The 15,127-nt window shown below is 32.4% G+C and overlaps 1 protein-coding gene, 1 long non-coding RNA gene and 1 pseudogene across 2 annotated transcripts; 1 reads left to right on the top strand and 2 right to left on the bottom strand.

Annotated features, from left to right (window-relative positions):
- Positions 1 to 9,552, bottom strand: LOC111206234. Its single transcript, XR_002658383.2, has 9 exons — positions 8,787 to 9,552; positions 8,545 to 8,683; positions 8,406 to 8,455; positions 5,549 to 5,618; positions 5,442 to 5,479; positions 5,270 to 5,361; positions 1,178 to 1,245; positions 825 to 1,033; positions 1 to 720 (listed from the first exon to the last, which is right to left on the bottom strand). It is a non-coding gene; the product is annotated as an uncharacterized LOC111206234 (long non-coding RNA).
- A 288-nt stretch (positions 9,553 to 9,840) lies between these two features.
- Positions 9,841 to 11,551, top strand: LOC106401595 (splicing factor ESS-2 homolog). Its single transcript, XM_013842131.3, has one exon. The coding sequence runs from the start codon at positions 9,943 to 9,945 to the stop codon at positions 11,407 to 11,409; it is 1,467 nt and encodes a 488-aa protein (XP_013697585.1). The 5' UTR covers positions 9,841 to 9,942; the 3' UTR covers positions 11,410 to 11,551.
- Positions 11,552 to 11,711: 160 nt separating this feature from the next.
- LOC125587353 lies at positions 11,712 to 13,185 on the bottom strand (annotated as a pseudogene).
- Between the last annotated feature and the right edge of the window lie 1,942 nt (positions 13,186 to 15,127).

Here is a 15,127-nt window from a genome sequence, read left to right as displayed (position 1 = left end):
CTAGAGAATAACGATTTTATAGTGGTTAGTTCACCAATTTAGGGAGTACTAGTATATCACCCCGTGCTACGCACGGATCAATATTGACTTGCATTTAAATTATCATTTTTCTTAAAATTTAACGAAATTAGATATTGTTTTAGTCGCATTTTCTATAGCTAAATAATATCACAACTAAAATTAAAAGTGGCTCCTTTAAAACAAAATACTTGAAAATGTTAAAACAACTATTAAGATTTTATTCCAAAAGAAGAGATGCATGTATAGAAGCAGTTTCGTAATATAAAATAATATACATATAAGAACACACAAAATATAGTATAAGTATATTTGACAAGTTTAGTTTTATTTTTACTTTTTTAATTGAATAATCTCTTTTTTTTTTTGAGCAACTATTGATTGATCTCTAAAACTAAATGTTCCTTAGATTTGATCTACTGAAAATTAAAACAATGAAATAAACACATTTGGACCGTTTTTCTAGAATAAACTTGCATTTTTGTATACCAATATGCTCCATTAGAAACAAACGGATTTGTAAACACCTAATTTGCTTCGTCGAAGTTGTTGACATTCTCTTAACATTTAGACCCAAAAAATAAGTTGTTGACACTCCTTCTCCCTGGTAAATGTTAGTTTTTTTGTCATTCCACAAATTTTGAAAACTGCATCATATCATTATGTTAGCCTTGGGATGGGATTTCTTCAAACATGTAACTGCTACGAAAACAAAATAACGAAAACAAAATAGAGATATTTAAGAGTAACTTGAGAGAGAGAGAATTAGCACCAAAAAAAATGAGAGAGAGAGAATCATAGGATACCACTGATTTCCAGATTAGGCACGATTCTGCTCTTGTGTCACGTTTGTTGCAGAGAACGCTCCTTCATTTTCTTTGTAATTTCATTTGCTTGATTGTAGGGCCTAATAATGCTTCGTTCTGGTTTAATTAAGCCGAGCTTGCCTTTTGTACTCTTACCTCTTTGGTTCTGTTTTTGTTGGATGCAGGTGTGTATATTTCGCCTCCTCTGTCTTAGATTTTTAGATTTAGAAAAATGAGACACAAGCCTGAGTTCTTAGATGTTCGATATACAGAGGTTGTAGTGGGAGTAGTAAAGAAAAGAGTGAGATCAAGAGAAACTGAGAATGTGATATAGTTACCAAATGCCAATTTACCTCAAATGGAAACGTTGCATGCCAACATTGGATTTGTGGATTTGAAGAGGAGAGAAAATGGACTTTTCCTGTTTTGAACATGAATCATTATGCTTATAAAGGTATGAGAGAAAAATCATTTCACAAATATAAACGATGGAATAAAGGTAGTTTTCCAGAGAGTGCTGGTGATAGTGGAGTGGTGATTGGTGATCGTGGAGTGAAGGTGTGGGATATTTTGATTTAGTCATTTAGTAGTTACTTATAAAATAAATATATTGCAAATTGACACGTATTTTGGTTAGAACGTGTTTATCTTTTTATTTATTTTTAATTTTGCTTTATTATTTTAAATATAATTTTTCAATTGTAAATGTGTCAAAATCTGATTCGTCAGGTGACTTGCGCTTTAGTATATAAAGGATTATGAAGTTTTACTAAATTAATTTAAAAAAAAATTAAAATGATGTCCATGTACCATGAAATAGAGTTTAATATACGTCAATACAAATGTAGATTGTGTTTAAAATTTTTAAAACAACACTAAAGATCATAGGCTTCAGTATACAGAACATTTACCGAAAAATTCAACATTTTCGTAAGGGTTAGTTAACACACAGATTTTGAGAAAAATTCAAAAATATGAAAATACTGTTTAATGAATAGTTGCATCATTCACTAACATATGATGAAGTCCAAAGAGGTTTAGAAGTTTTGTTGTCTCCGTTTTTCTAGAGAATAGCTATTGTATAGTGGTTAGTTCACCAATTTAGGGAGTATTAAGAAGTTTTATGAAATTATTTGAAAAAAATTGAAACAATGGCCATGTACCATGAATGAGAGTTTAATATACATTAATACAAATGTAGAATGTGTTTAGAAATTTTAAAACAACACTAAAGATCATAGGCTTCAGTATATAGAGCATTTACCGAAAAAACACTATATTTTCGTAGGGGTTTACACGAAGATTTTGAGAATTAATTAAAAATATGAAAATACTGATTTAATGCATAGTTACATCATTCACTAACATACGATGAATGTCAAAGAGTTTTGGAACCTTTGTTGTTTCCATTTTTTCTTCAGAATTGCCATTTTATAGTCGTTAGTCCACAAATTTAGGGGTTATTATGAAGTTTTACTAAATTAATTGACCAAAAATGCAAACGATGCCCATGTACCATGAAATAGAGTTTAATATACATTAATACAAATATATAATGTGTTTAGAAATTTTAAAAGAACACTAAAGATCATAGATTTCAGTATATAGAGCATTTACCGAAAAATTCAATATTTTCGAAAGGGTTAACACATAGATTTCGAAAAAAAATTCAAAAATATGAAAATATTGATTTAATGCTTAGTCGCATCTTTCACTACCATATGATCAATATCGAAGAGGTTTGGAACCTTTGTTGTCTCCGTTTTTCTACAGAATAGCGATTTTATAGTGGTTAGTCAATCAATTTAAGGAGTATTATGAAGTTTTACTAAATTAATTAACAAAAAATTAAAACGAAGTCCATGTACCATGAAAGAGAGATTAATATACATTAATACAAATGTAGAATGTGTTTTGAAATTTCAAAACAACATTAAAGATCATAGGCTTCAGTATATAAAAAATTCAACATTTCCGTAAGATGAAGGTCAAAGAGGTTTGGAACCTTTGTTGTCTCCGTTTTTGTTTTGAGAATTATAATTTTATAGTAGTTAGTTCACCAATTTATGGAGTATTATGAACTTTTACTAAATTAATTGACAAAAAATTAAAACGATGTCCATGTACAATGAAGGAGAGTTTAATATATGTTAATACAAATGTAGAATGTGTTTAGAAATTTTAAGACAACACTAAAGATCATAGGCTTCAGTATACAGAACATTTTCCGAAAAACTCAATATTTTCGTAAGGGTTAACACATAGGTTTTTAGAAAAATTCAAAAATATGAAATTACTGTTTTAATGCATAGTTGCATCCTTAACTAACATATGATGAAGGTCAAAGAGGTTTGGAACGTTTGTTGTCTCCGGTTTTACAGAGAATAGCGATTTTATAGTGGTTAGTCCACCAATTTAGGGAGTATTATGAAGTTTTACTAAATTAATTGACAAAAAATTAAAACATTGCCCATGTAACATGAAAGAGACTTTAATATACATTAATACAAATGTATAATGTGTTTAGAAATTTTAAAACAAGACTAAACATCATAGGCTTCAGTATATAGAATATGTACCGAAAAAACTCAATATTTTCGTAAGGTTAGGTTAATACATAGACTTCGAAAAAAATTCAAAAATATGAAAATATTGTTTTAATGCATAGTTTCATCTTTCAATAACATATGATGAAGTTCAAATAGGTTTAGAACCTTTGTTGTCTCTTATTTTCTAAAGAATAGCGATTTTATAGTGGTTAGTTCACCAATTTAGGGAGTATTATGAAGTTTTATTAAATTAATTGACAAAAAATTAAAACGATGTTCATGTACTATGAAAGATAGTTTAATATACATTACTACAAATGTATAATGTGTTTAGAAATTTTAAAACAACACTAAAGATCATAGGCTTCAGTATATAGAGCATTTACCGAAAAACTCAATATTTTCGTAGGGATAACACAAAGATTTTGAGAAAAATTCAAAAATATGAAAATACTGTTTTAATGCATAGTTGCATCCTTCACTAACAAATGATGAAGGTCAAAGAGGTTTGGAACTTTTGTTGTCTCCGTTTCTCTAGAAAATAGCGATTTTATAGTGGTTAGTTCACCAATTTAGGGGTTTTTATGAAGTTTTACTAAATGAATTGACAAAAAATGAAAACGATGCCCATGTACCATGAAAGAGAGTTTAATATAAATTTATACAAATGTATAATGTGTTTAGAAATTTTAAAACAATACTAAAGATCATAGACTTCAGTATAGAGAGCATTTACCGAAAAAATCAATATTTTCGTAGGGGGTTAACACATAGATTTTGAGAAAAATTCAAAAATATGAAAATACTGTTTTAGTGTTTCACATCCTTCACTACCATATGATGAATATCAAAGAGGTTTGGAACCTTTGTTGTCTTCGTTAATAACAATTTATAGTGGTTAGTCCACCAATTTAGAAAGTATTACGAAGTTTTACTAAATTAATTGACATAAAATTAAAACGATGTCCATGTACCTTGACAGAGAGTTTAATATACATTAATAAAAATGTATAATGTGTTTAGAAATTTTAAAACAACACTAAAGATCATAGGTTTCAGTATATATAGCATTACCGAAAAATTCAATATTTTCGTAGGGGTTAACACTTAGATTTTGAGAAAATTTCAAAAATATGAAAATACTGTTTTAATGCATAGTTGCATCCTTCACTGACAAATGATGAAGGTCAAAGAGGTTTGGAACTTTTGTTGTTTCCGTCTCTCTAGAAAATAGCGATTTTTAGTGGTTAGTTCACCAATTTAGGGGTTATTATGAAGTTTTACTAAATTAATTGACAAAAAATGAAAACGATGCTCATGTACCATGAAAGAGAGTTTAATATAAATTAATACAAATGTATAATGTGTTTAGAAATTTTAAAACAACACTAAAGATTATAGACTTCAGTATAGAGAGCATTTACCGAAAAATTTAATATTTTCGTAGGGGTTAAATACATAGATTTCGAGAAAAAATTAAAAATATGAAAATATTGTTTTAATGCTTAGTTGCATCCTTCACTACCATATGATGAATATCAAAGAGGTTTGGAACCTTTGTTGTCTCCGTTAATAACAATTTATAGTGGTTAGTCCACCAATTTAGGGAGTATTACGAAGTTTTACTAAATTAATTGTCATAAAATTAACACATAGATTTTGAGAAAAAAATCAAAAATGAAAATACTGTTTGAATGCATAGTTGCATCATTCACTCACATATGACAAAGGTCAAAGAGGTTTAAAACTTTTGTTGTTTCCGTTTTTCTGAATTGAAATTTTATACTGGTTAGTCCAAAACTCAAAATCTAAAGAAGCAACCTCTGCAACTCCACAGCAATCAGGGAAACGACACTATTAAGACCAGCAAAGAACATGTAAACTATTTGAAATTACCTCATGGAAGTTTCCCATGGCAAGAATGTAAGATTTTTTTCCAGCAGCGGATATGAGTGCTTGCATATGGTGAATCATGTGAAGGTAACCAGCTGCATTTCAATGCATTAAAACACGGATTAAACTCATCACTCTCGTCATAAATTGGAAACTGAGGTGTCGAGAAACTTACCAACACCAAGAGTCCCCACCAAAATACCCGAGTAATATCTTCAAACACATAACTTTCAATGAGTAGGAATGTAAAGCAATAGAGATGTCTTAAACAAGTGATTGTACCGTCGTTTAAGTATCCTTCTCTGTTGAGTAAATTAAGTGAACTAAGAATCTTCTTCAGCATCATATCTGACTAATATCAGCAAAACATAACATACCGAGAAAACTGTCAGATCAGGCGGTGGCAAAAATGTTGGTAAAACAACAGACACTAGATCAAGAAAATAGCCATATATATACCAACGTCACAGCCATTGAAGGAGGAGCAGCTGAGTTTGTCAGTGGCTCCCATCCATTTTAACATAATTGTAAAACGTTTATGTTTCCATTATCCCTTTTTTATTATTTGAGGAGCATTTTAAACAATTAACCTTATCACCATGTGTGATTAACAAAAATGTCATTTCCTATGTGTCATCATGAGAATCATTCTCACACTCTTTATTAAATAGCCCTCTATTGCCTAGACTAATTACATATAATGTCATTTCTCATTAAATTTAATAATATGAAGAGATTATATTACTATACTATATGAGTTGTGATTGCATTACTAAAAACGTAGACAATACCCGAGATAACCATTGCGTGGAAACATAAGTAAGCTAAATTTCGTTCTTCTATTGGTCAAAGCGAGACGTAACCGATGGTTATGCCAACAACATTATCTCTCTTTGATCAGTGAGAAGAAGCCTTGCATATATAACATGAAACATTTCAAGGTATAGTTACTCACTTCAATGGATTTTAATAATTATCGAACAAAACATATATAGCCACAAAATGAATGGCAAAATATAGTTATCTATATTTTTAGCATAATATTAGTGGATTGAGCGATGTGTATGCTTCATTATTTTACAAATTTTTAGTATAATATTAGTGGATTCTTCGATGTGTATGATGTATTATTTCATAGAAGCTATCATACATAATTTTTTTTAATAAAAATTGTTGGGATTTTGACTATATATATACGATTCATGTTTTATAAGATTCATGTTCTTTACGATTCATAAATAAAACATGACCTTTTTTGGGACTGGAAAATATAAACGATTCAGAATTACGTTCTTGTATAAAACTTCCTTATGTGACATTTATTTTGATTAATATTTTTGGATTATTATGGGATACATGAAATTTATTTTGGGAATTTATTTTAAAAGCATCAATATAAACGTTTTTATATTGTAAAATCAAAATGTTGTCGATAAAAAATCTATTGAATATCTTGCGTGATTGTAAAATACATCCGAAAAGGAATTTCATATTAAATTTTTTCAATCCCTTAAATTTTGCAACAAGACTTTTTGATTTTGAAATTATATTAAATGGTAACAGACATTAAATTTGGTAATTTATATCATTCATCTCTGATTAAGTTTAAAGTCAAATATCATTTTATTATGGACTTCCTTTATTTTCCCTCCTTGCATGTAAGACTTTCTATAATTGTCTGGAAATCTAGGATTATAATGTTATGCGAAATTAATAGGATTATCTGATATTTATAGTCACAAATGATAGGGTTTTGACTATATATACGATTCACATTGTTATAATTTGAATATTCTTTACGATTTATGAATGATACATGACATTTTTTAGGGTCTGGAATGTAAACGATTCATAATTATGTTCTTCTATAATTATTTGGTTTGTGACATTTATTTTGGTTTATTTAGAGACAATTATATATGTGAGTAAAATTTAATTTGAAACTGGAAAATATAAAAAAATTTATATTGTAAAATCAAAGTGTCATATATAAAAAATTTATAAGCAATCTTGAGTGATTGTAAAATACATTCAAAAATTGGTGAAACTGTATTAAAAATTTCTGGGCTATCCCTTAATTTTGATTACAAGACTTTTTGATTACGTAATTAACATAAATTTTGACAGAAATTAAATTTGGAAATTTAATTTTTTCCGATTCAGTTTAAGGAATATGTCATTCTTAATGTAGACTTCCTTAATTTTTTTCCTATGCATATATTACTTTATATACTTGTCTGGAAATCTACTAACAATTAGGGATTTGCAACATTGCTTTATGGCGAAAATTATTTATTTTTTCAAATCTCGTGGGTCAAAACCCAATCAGTTACTATATATATATATACCATATCATCCATATAGCTACAATATCACAAACTACACGTGTCAAAACTAGCAAAAATATATTAAGCATGAATTTCATTTCTGACTTGAAACCAAAAAGTCTTTGTGGAAGATTATGGTGAATGTCATAAAACTTTGGAAGCAGTACTAGGCTGCTACTGGAGAAACCATTGAATGGTTTTCGTAGACGAAAAAATTAGGTTTTCTTATGATGTATATTCTTTAAATCGTAAGCAAATTATGTGTTTATTATCTGATGCTTTCATTTGTTATTATATTGTAGGGAGACAAAATCCATACATCGGTTAGAAAAGACTGGTTTCACAGTTTGATCCTTTAATGAGACAACAATGTTCTAAGATTCTGTTTAATTTTTCCGTGACACCCTCTTGCGATAACATATAAAGTTATCTGAATCATATGTTGTTTCCAAGATTGAACTGATCAATGATTGTAACTACATTTGTCTAGCCAACTTCCGTTGGATCATTCTTGGTCTTTCTCATCCAAAGTTCTATGTTGGTATGTTCATGATATTTGATTATGTGTATATAAACTCATTTTGTCTATGTGTATATAAACTCATCCAAAGTTCTATGTTGGTATGTTCATGATCATTCTTGGATTTATATTTTATTTCAGTATGCAATTGTTGCCTTTTATTGATAACAACTATTTATTTTAAGTTTACTATTATCTTTTTATCATCAATTATCAACTTTATCCTCCATGTGATTGTTAATAAATTTCAAGCAATATATATTAACCATAAACGATAAGGTCGGAATCTAACCTCTCCACGATGAATGTGATACACCTCTTGCGACTTCATGTAAATGGAAACTAAAATAAACGCCAAATAAATAATCTTATAATCAATTCAGTAATTCATATCACTCGGATTTATAAAAGAATATAAATTGAAATCTTACCATGTAACCGCTGCGTCAACGAATTAAACAAACTTCAAGGGATATGTTGACAGGAGTGATAGTCAGTACACACTTCTCCGGTTTTAATTGCAGGAGTCTTTTCCAGCCCTTTCTTTTCACTAAGATATACCACTCGCGACTTCACGAAGTCGACAATGTCAAAATTGGCTAATCAATTCGCTCATAAGAAATACAATACTTCAAATAATTGGGGATTATAAGTGATTATATTGAAAGCTTACTGTGTCCTCGATGCATCTAGAAATCAACAAATATTCAGGAGGTTTGTTGATAGGGCCTTTGCCGACTTACAATCCATCGGTTCAAATTCCCTGAGACTTGAGTCACTCGATTCAGCTTTTAATCTTCTTATATATTGGGATTGAGCTTAGTTAACGAAATATGTTTATTTCTCAGGTGATGAGAAGAGAGATCGGGTGGAGAGGCTTAACTGTAGCCTCTTATCTCGTGTCCCCTAGAATTTTTTTAGTAAAAACACCTTTTTAAATAAAAGATAAATTAAAAGAGACTCGTATGTATTTTGAGTCACAATCAATATTAAGGTTCAATAATGGGTCTCTTTTACAAATTCGAGTCCTAATCACCCCACTAAATTTGTAAACTCATATTATTATTTTTTTTTCCAACGTAATATTATTTACTTCAATTTTTTTTTATTCTTTTATAATTTTTATGTACTCCGGAACCAGTATAATTTTAATAAAATATAACGATACAACTTTGATAATAGGACAATTACTGTTTCTCGACCATAATAAGATTATCGTTATCCAGATACTCCAGTAAACTTTTTTTAACTGAAAAAAATCGAGTAAACTTCCAATCCCAAATTGGTTTTCTTTGCATTAATCATTATATCAAACATTACTTCTGCTAATCTATACCAAGTATTATATGCCACTTTTTGTTTTACCTTTTCAATAACTATAGATTAAAATATATAATCTCTTTTAGACCATTCATTCCGCACAGGGCGCTGATCATCACCTAGTACTAATTGTTTATCTCTTTATGAGACTAATGGTTTGGACTTGTTTATCTCTTTATGAGACTAATGGTTTGGACTGGTTATGCAAATATGCATCATGTAATAATTTACATGTTCTTTGGACAAAAAAAAAGGAACTATATAATAATTATTAACAATAAAATCCTAATCCAGTGGTTGTCAAAACTATTTTGCTAACTTACGGGGTTAAAAGTTAACAAAATCTAAATATTTGGGGCAAAAGTGTAATATATTGAAACTTAAACGAATATAAACGAATTGATAAAAGGAATCCTTACCGATGCATTGATCTGCCATCCATCATTGTGTTTCCCTGTCTGAACCATAAACAAACCCTAGAATCCCAATTTTCGACCAACTGATTCGAGATGTTTCTATCGCCTGGCCACTCTCCACGTCACCTATCTTCTCCGTCACCGTCTTCTTACTCCGACGATGGTCTCCGCATCTCCTCAAAGATCCCACCTCGAAACCCTAGAAAGCGGATGAGAGTCCTCGACGAAGACGCCTACGTCGCAGCCATCGAGAAAATCATCGAGCGCGATTACTTCCCCGATATCTCCAAGCTCAGGGACAGGCTCGATTGGATCCAGGCGGTTAAAACCCGCGACCCGATTCAGATCCGAGACGCACAGTTAAAGATCATCGAGAGGCGTGGTAAGAAAGCTAATCATCACGGTGGGGACACGGTGGGTGATAAAACTCAAACACCTGGATCTACCTTCTTGAGAAGTTTCACTCCTTTAGATGAGTTCGATGGTTCTAAGACTCCTAGAGAAGTACAAGTAGTAGTTGCTGATGATGGAGATGGTGGCGTAGATGTTAGTAATATGTCGTTAGACCAGTTCTTTAGGAGGCATACAAGTGAGGACAACGATAGCTTCTCGAATATCTTGGAGAAGGTGAACAAGAGGAAGAAGGAGAAGTATGGTTATCTTCTTGAAGGTGGTGATGCGAATTTAATTGAGGATGCGAAGAGAGATAGGATTACAGATGGTTACGGTACTTCTTATCAGCCACCGAGTACGTTACAAGGATGGAAGTATACAGCGAAGAATCTTCTCATGTACCATCCAGCTGATCGGGGGGAGTGGCCGCTGACTCAGGAGGAGAGGGCTGTGAGGCTAGCTGGACTGACCAAGGAGATTGTTAAGGCCAATACACGTTTTCAGGGGAAGACGATGGATTGCAGGCCGAGGGAAGATGGTTCTGTTGAGATTCTCTACACTCCTATCGCAGGCTCTTCCCCTGTGCTGCAGGTTAGGGATAGAGACAAGTCCAAGAGGTATGATCTTGACGATCTGAGGAAGACTCCGAATCGTTTCTACGTGGAGTCGGATAAGAAGGCGGGCAACGGGTATAGTTTCGTCAAAACGCCGTCTCCTGCCCCTGGTCTGGACGAGTCGCCGTTTATAACGTGGGGGGAGATCGAAGGGACGCCGATGCGGTTAGATTCAGAGGATACGCCTCTTGATATCGGCGGTAGCGCTGATGGACCGCACTACAACATTCCCTCCGCTCCTGCGAGGGACGTGAGGGCGCATTCTTTGTCGAGGGACGCTTCGAGGAGGCTGAGGGAGAGGTCGAACAGTATGTTCAAGAAGCCTCCGTTGCCGCCGTCTCCTTATCATCGGAGTGGAAGCGCGAGTCCGAATGTGAGGACGCTTTCGCCCGCTGCTCAGAAGTTTTTCAGGCGGGCGATAAGGAAGTCTTCTTCTGCTGTTGATGAGAGCCTTCGTGCGAGTTACCGTGGAGCGAGTCCTGGCGCTGTGACTCCTAAGAGTGTGTCGAGATTTGGGAAAGATAGGATCACCCCGGGTTCAAGGTCGCCTTGATATGATGTTTTAAATGCTTTGGTGCTAATAGAGGCAAACAAAGATACCTCTTCTTGTAATTAATAAGATTTGGGCCAAGAGCTGTTGACTCTTTTCAAATAGAATACTATCTACGTTTGTAATTGTTATTTTGATTTCCACAGCTTCTTTTTTTTCTTGGTAGCTAATTATCTGCTCCGAGACCAATTAACATGTTTAATGTATCAAGCTATGCTGATTGATAGGTTGCTTTGGGTACTAAAGTTATGAAAATTGATGAGAAAGAAGAATGCTTGAAACAAACATGAATCAGAAGCTAGCAATAGAGGAATCATAAAACATTTATATTCATATACAAGAAACATCATAAGAGGTTTTCAAAGACAACAGTGAAAATAATAAACCAAGACAAGTAAAAGCAGACAGAAATCTCACTATATTATATGTTTAACTCGTTCCACAGCAAGTCAGACTTGGACCATAGTGGCAACTGTGTCCACACAGGATTCAGCTCTTTCCTTGTCAGAATCCAACACTTTCTTTGAAGCATTGATGACAATTTGATTATTGACATAATGCTTACGACAAACAGGCATATAGACATCAGCTCCACCGATCAGCTCGGTTCTGGTGTCGCAAGTCTTTCTGAGAGTGAAGAAACCTTTCTGTCCACAAACCTCACACCTCGCAGTTAGCTTCGTCACAGAATCAGCTATTGGTATAATATCAAGAATAGCACCAAATCTCCTTCTGCGTTTTACCAATAAAGGATCACATTCAAAAAAAAATGTTAAAGATTTGAAGTAAATATGTTACCTTAGATAATCACCATCAAGGCCTGCAACAACAACAGTTTTGCCATCAACATCAGCGACTTTGCAGCAAAACTCATAAAGATCTCCGAAGAACTGTGCCTCGTCAATACCAATCACATCAAGCTGCCAAAAACAACTTTTAATGCAGATCCCTCACAATAAGACAACAATTACTCACAAAAAGACAAAAGACTTTACCTTGTCGTAAGCATCTTGTCCGAATCTCTCGGGAAACGACATTAGATCTGGAAGAGCCCAGCAAGGGAATCCGATTCCGTCATGCGTCACCACTGAATCCTTGGCGTATCTCGTATCCTTACTCGATTTCACCATCGCAACACTTCTACATAACCAAATAGAAATCAATTAGATCACTGAACCGTAGAACCCAAATCCGGTTCGGACAGATCTGTTGCAATTGGTTTACCTTCCGACGCTGATCTCTGTCTTGATTCGCCGGAGGAGAGATGTGGATTTCCCGGAAAACATAGGACCCGTGATAACATGAATGGCACCGGATCCGAGATGTCCCTCATCTTTGGAGATGTCACTGAGCAAAACGGAAGCTTTGGGGGTCGCCATGGTAGAGATTTTGTTAGAGAAGATCGTGATTCGTGAGTGAGGAGGAGAAAGGCTTAAACTTGCTTGTGGTTTTGGTAGGGGTGATGAATAGCTTGTCGATGGTATATATAACAGAGACGCAGAGGTTGAAGAATGGAAGAGAATTGTGGGAGAAGATTCGTGAAGGGTAAAGGGTTTTGAAATATTCGACATTTTTTTTGGAGGGAAACATTTTTTTGGAGGGAGTTTTTTTCATAAAAGCTGAAACTCTGAAACACACACATCTTTTAAATATTTAAAATGAAAATGACAAAGACGTTTGAAAAGATCGTATTCAGTTTTATTTAACTGTGGGCTTAAGCCCAAAATGTCCTAGGCCTTTATCGGCCCTAAGGTAAACATGGTATTAGGCTAACTCCATTTTTGCGTAACTACATGATTAGGTTAACTCCATTTTTGGTCGTGGTGATTATATTATATCAATATATATATATATAGAGAGAGAAAATAAAATATACTCTTCTGTTCCTGAAAGTAGGATTTTCTACATTTATTTTTTGTTCCAAAATGATAGATTTTCTAAAATTTTAAGGTATTTTTAATAGTTAATGTTGAAAAGTTGTATACTTTTAAGAAACATTAATTAAAAATATTTGAATTGGTTGAATATTTATTGAAAAATGTATAGTAAAATAAATAATAAATTCAATTATAAAAAGTTAATTGTTTTCTTAATATACGTGAATACTCTAGAAAATACTTCTTTCAGAAACAGAGGGAGTATAATTTTTAAAACAAAATGCATAAACTACTAAAATTTATAAATACCTAACTAACTGATTACTAAGCGGTGGTAGTCTAGTGGCAATCTCTTGGGACTTAGTGTATATCCACATCAGTCCTATGTTCGATTCCCTCTCGTAACTAAATTATCATCACTTGGCCAGTTTGAGTTTGGGCTTTGGCCCAAATGATTTACAGGGTGGATCGTATCGTAACAAATGATCGGTTCAATCCCTGACATTCGTTAAAAAGTATTCTAAACTCGGGTCAGGCAATGTGGTAGCCGGACACTTTGCACCACAGTATCCGGCGACCGAGGTCAACTGATTATTTTATAGGGCTTAAAAGTGTAATATTAAATTATATGGTGGCCAATGGGGATCGAAAACCTTATTACTCCTCTCGTTCTCTCTTCTTGTTATAATTTCTTATGTCTTCTCTAGTTTTTTAATGCTTCTCTCGTTCTCTCTTCTCTTTTTATAATCGGCTGTTCAATCTGCCTGATTGATTAGGCCGAGTTATTTTTATTTACTTCTTAAGGATGGACCGGGCTTTGTATTTATAGGCTTTGTTGATAGATGCAATCCCTCTCGAGCAAGCATCAATTCCATTGACAATGGAGGAAAAATGAACCTCTTTCTGTTTGTTAATTTTTGTGTGCTTTTCCACTAATTTTTTAATCTTTACCATGTATAATGTATCTTTCGCATTTCAATTCTTATTGTTAATTTTTTTTATCATTTATACTGTTCCATATAAATCATATTATCTACGTAAACGTTATTTTGTATCTTTTCGAAGTTTTTTTAATTAATAATTTATATCCGTAAAGATCGAGGTTGTCGAAAATATGTTTTGGTCTGATTGAATAGTTGGTAACGCCTATGTTTAAACCGTATAAGAACTTTTTTAAAAGCGTGATTTATAGATTCTTCATCTACATCGCAACGTGTACAACAGATCACAATCTCACATACTTTAATGTTCTTTATGACCGTTAAATTATCCGATATAATTTACCAAAATTGAATAATAATAAATTTTTTGAAATTGTAATTTCCAATGTAAAATGCAGTAACAAAAAAGGGATAATAATCATAACAATTGTTTTTACAGTAAAACTAAATGAATGTTAAAATTTAATAGCAAGACTATCACAAGCTTTTTTACATAATTAATTATGTGAATAAACACCAATAATTGCAATTTTTACTCAATACATTGTTTTTAGACATAGTGGCAATATTCTAATTAATCTACTTTTTTGTTTAAGATACAAAAAAAAAGTAGTGGAAAGTTGTTTACTATTTATATTTCCAAATATAAATAGTAAACAACTTTATATAAATATAAAGGGAAATATAAATATTCAAATATTTAGGGGGTGTTAAAATCCGGTGTTTTGCCAAACTATTTATATTTCCCTTTCTTTTTCTGGCAACAATAGTAAACAAAAAGTTGCGTGTAATAAAATTGGAAAGGGAAAACAAAACTCCGCAAATTCCTTATTACAAACGCACATAGCTTTGTAATGGTAAAAAAATCTTAACCTTAATATATAAATACAGAGAGACAGACAT

The sequence above is a fragment of the Brassica napus genome, chromosome C5 (genome assembly GCF_020379485.1).
Source record: "Brassica napus cultivar Da-Ae chromosome C5, Da-Ae, whole genome shotgun sequence".
Classification (NCBI taxonomy): Eukaryota; Viridiplantae; Streptophyta; class Magnoliopsida; order Brassicales; family Brassicaceae; genus Brassica; species Brassica napus.
Note: the sequence above shows the minus strand (reverse complement) of the source record. Positions and strands in the feature narration are given on the sequence as shown.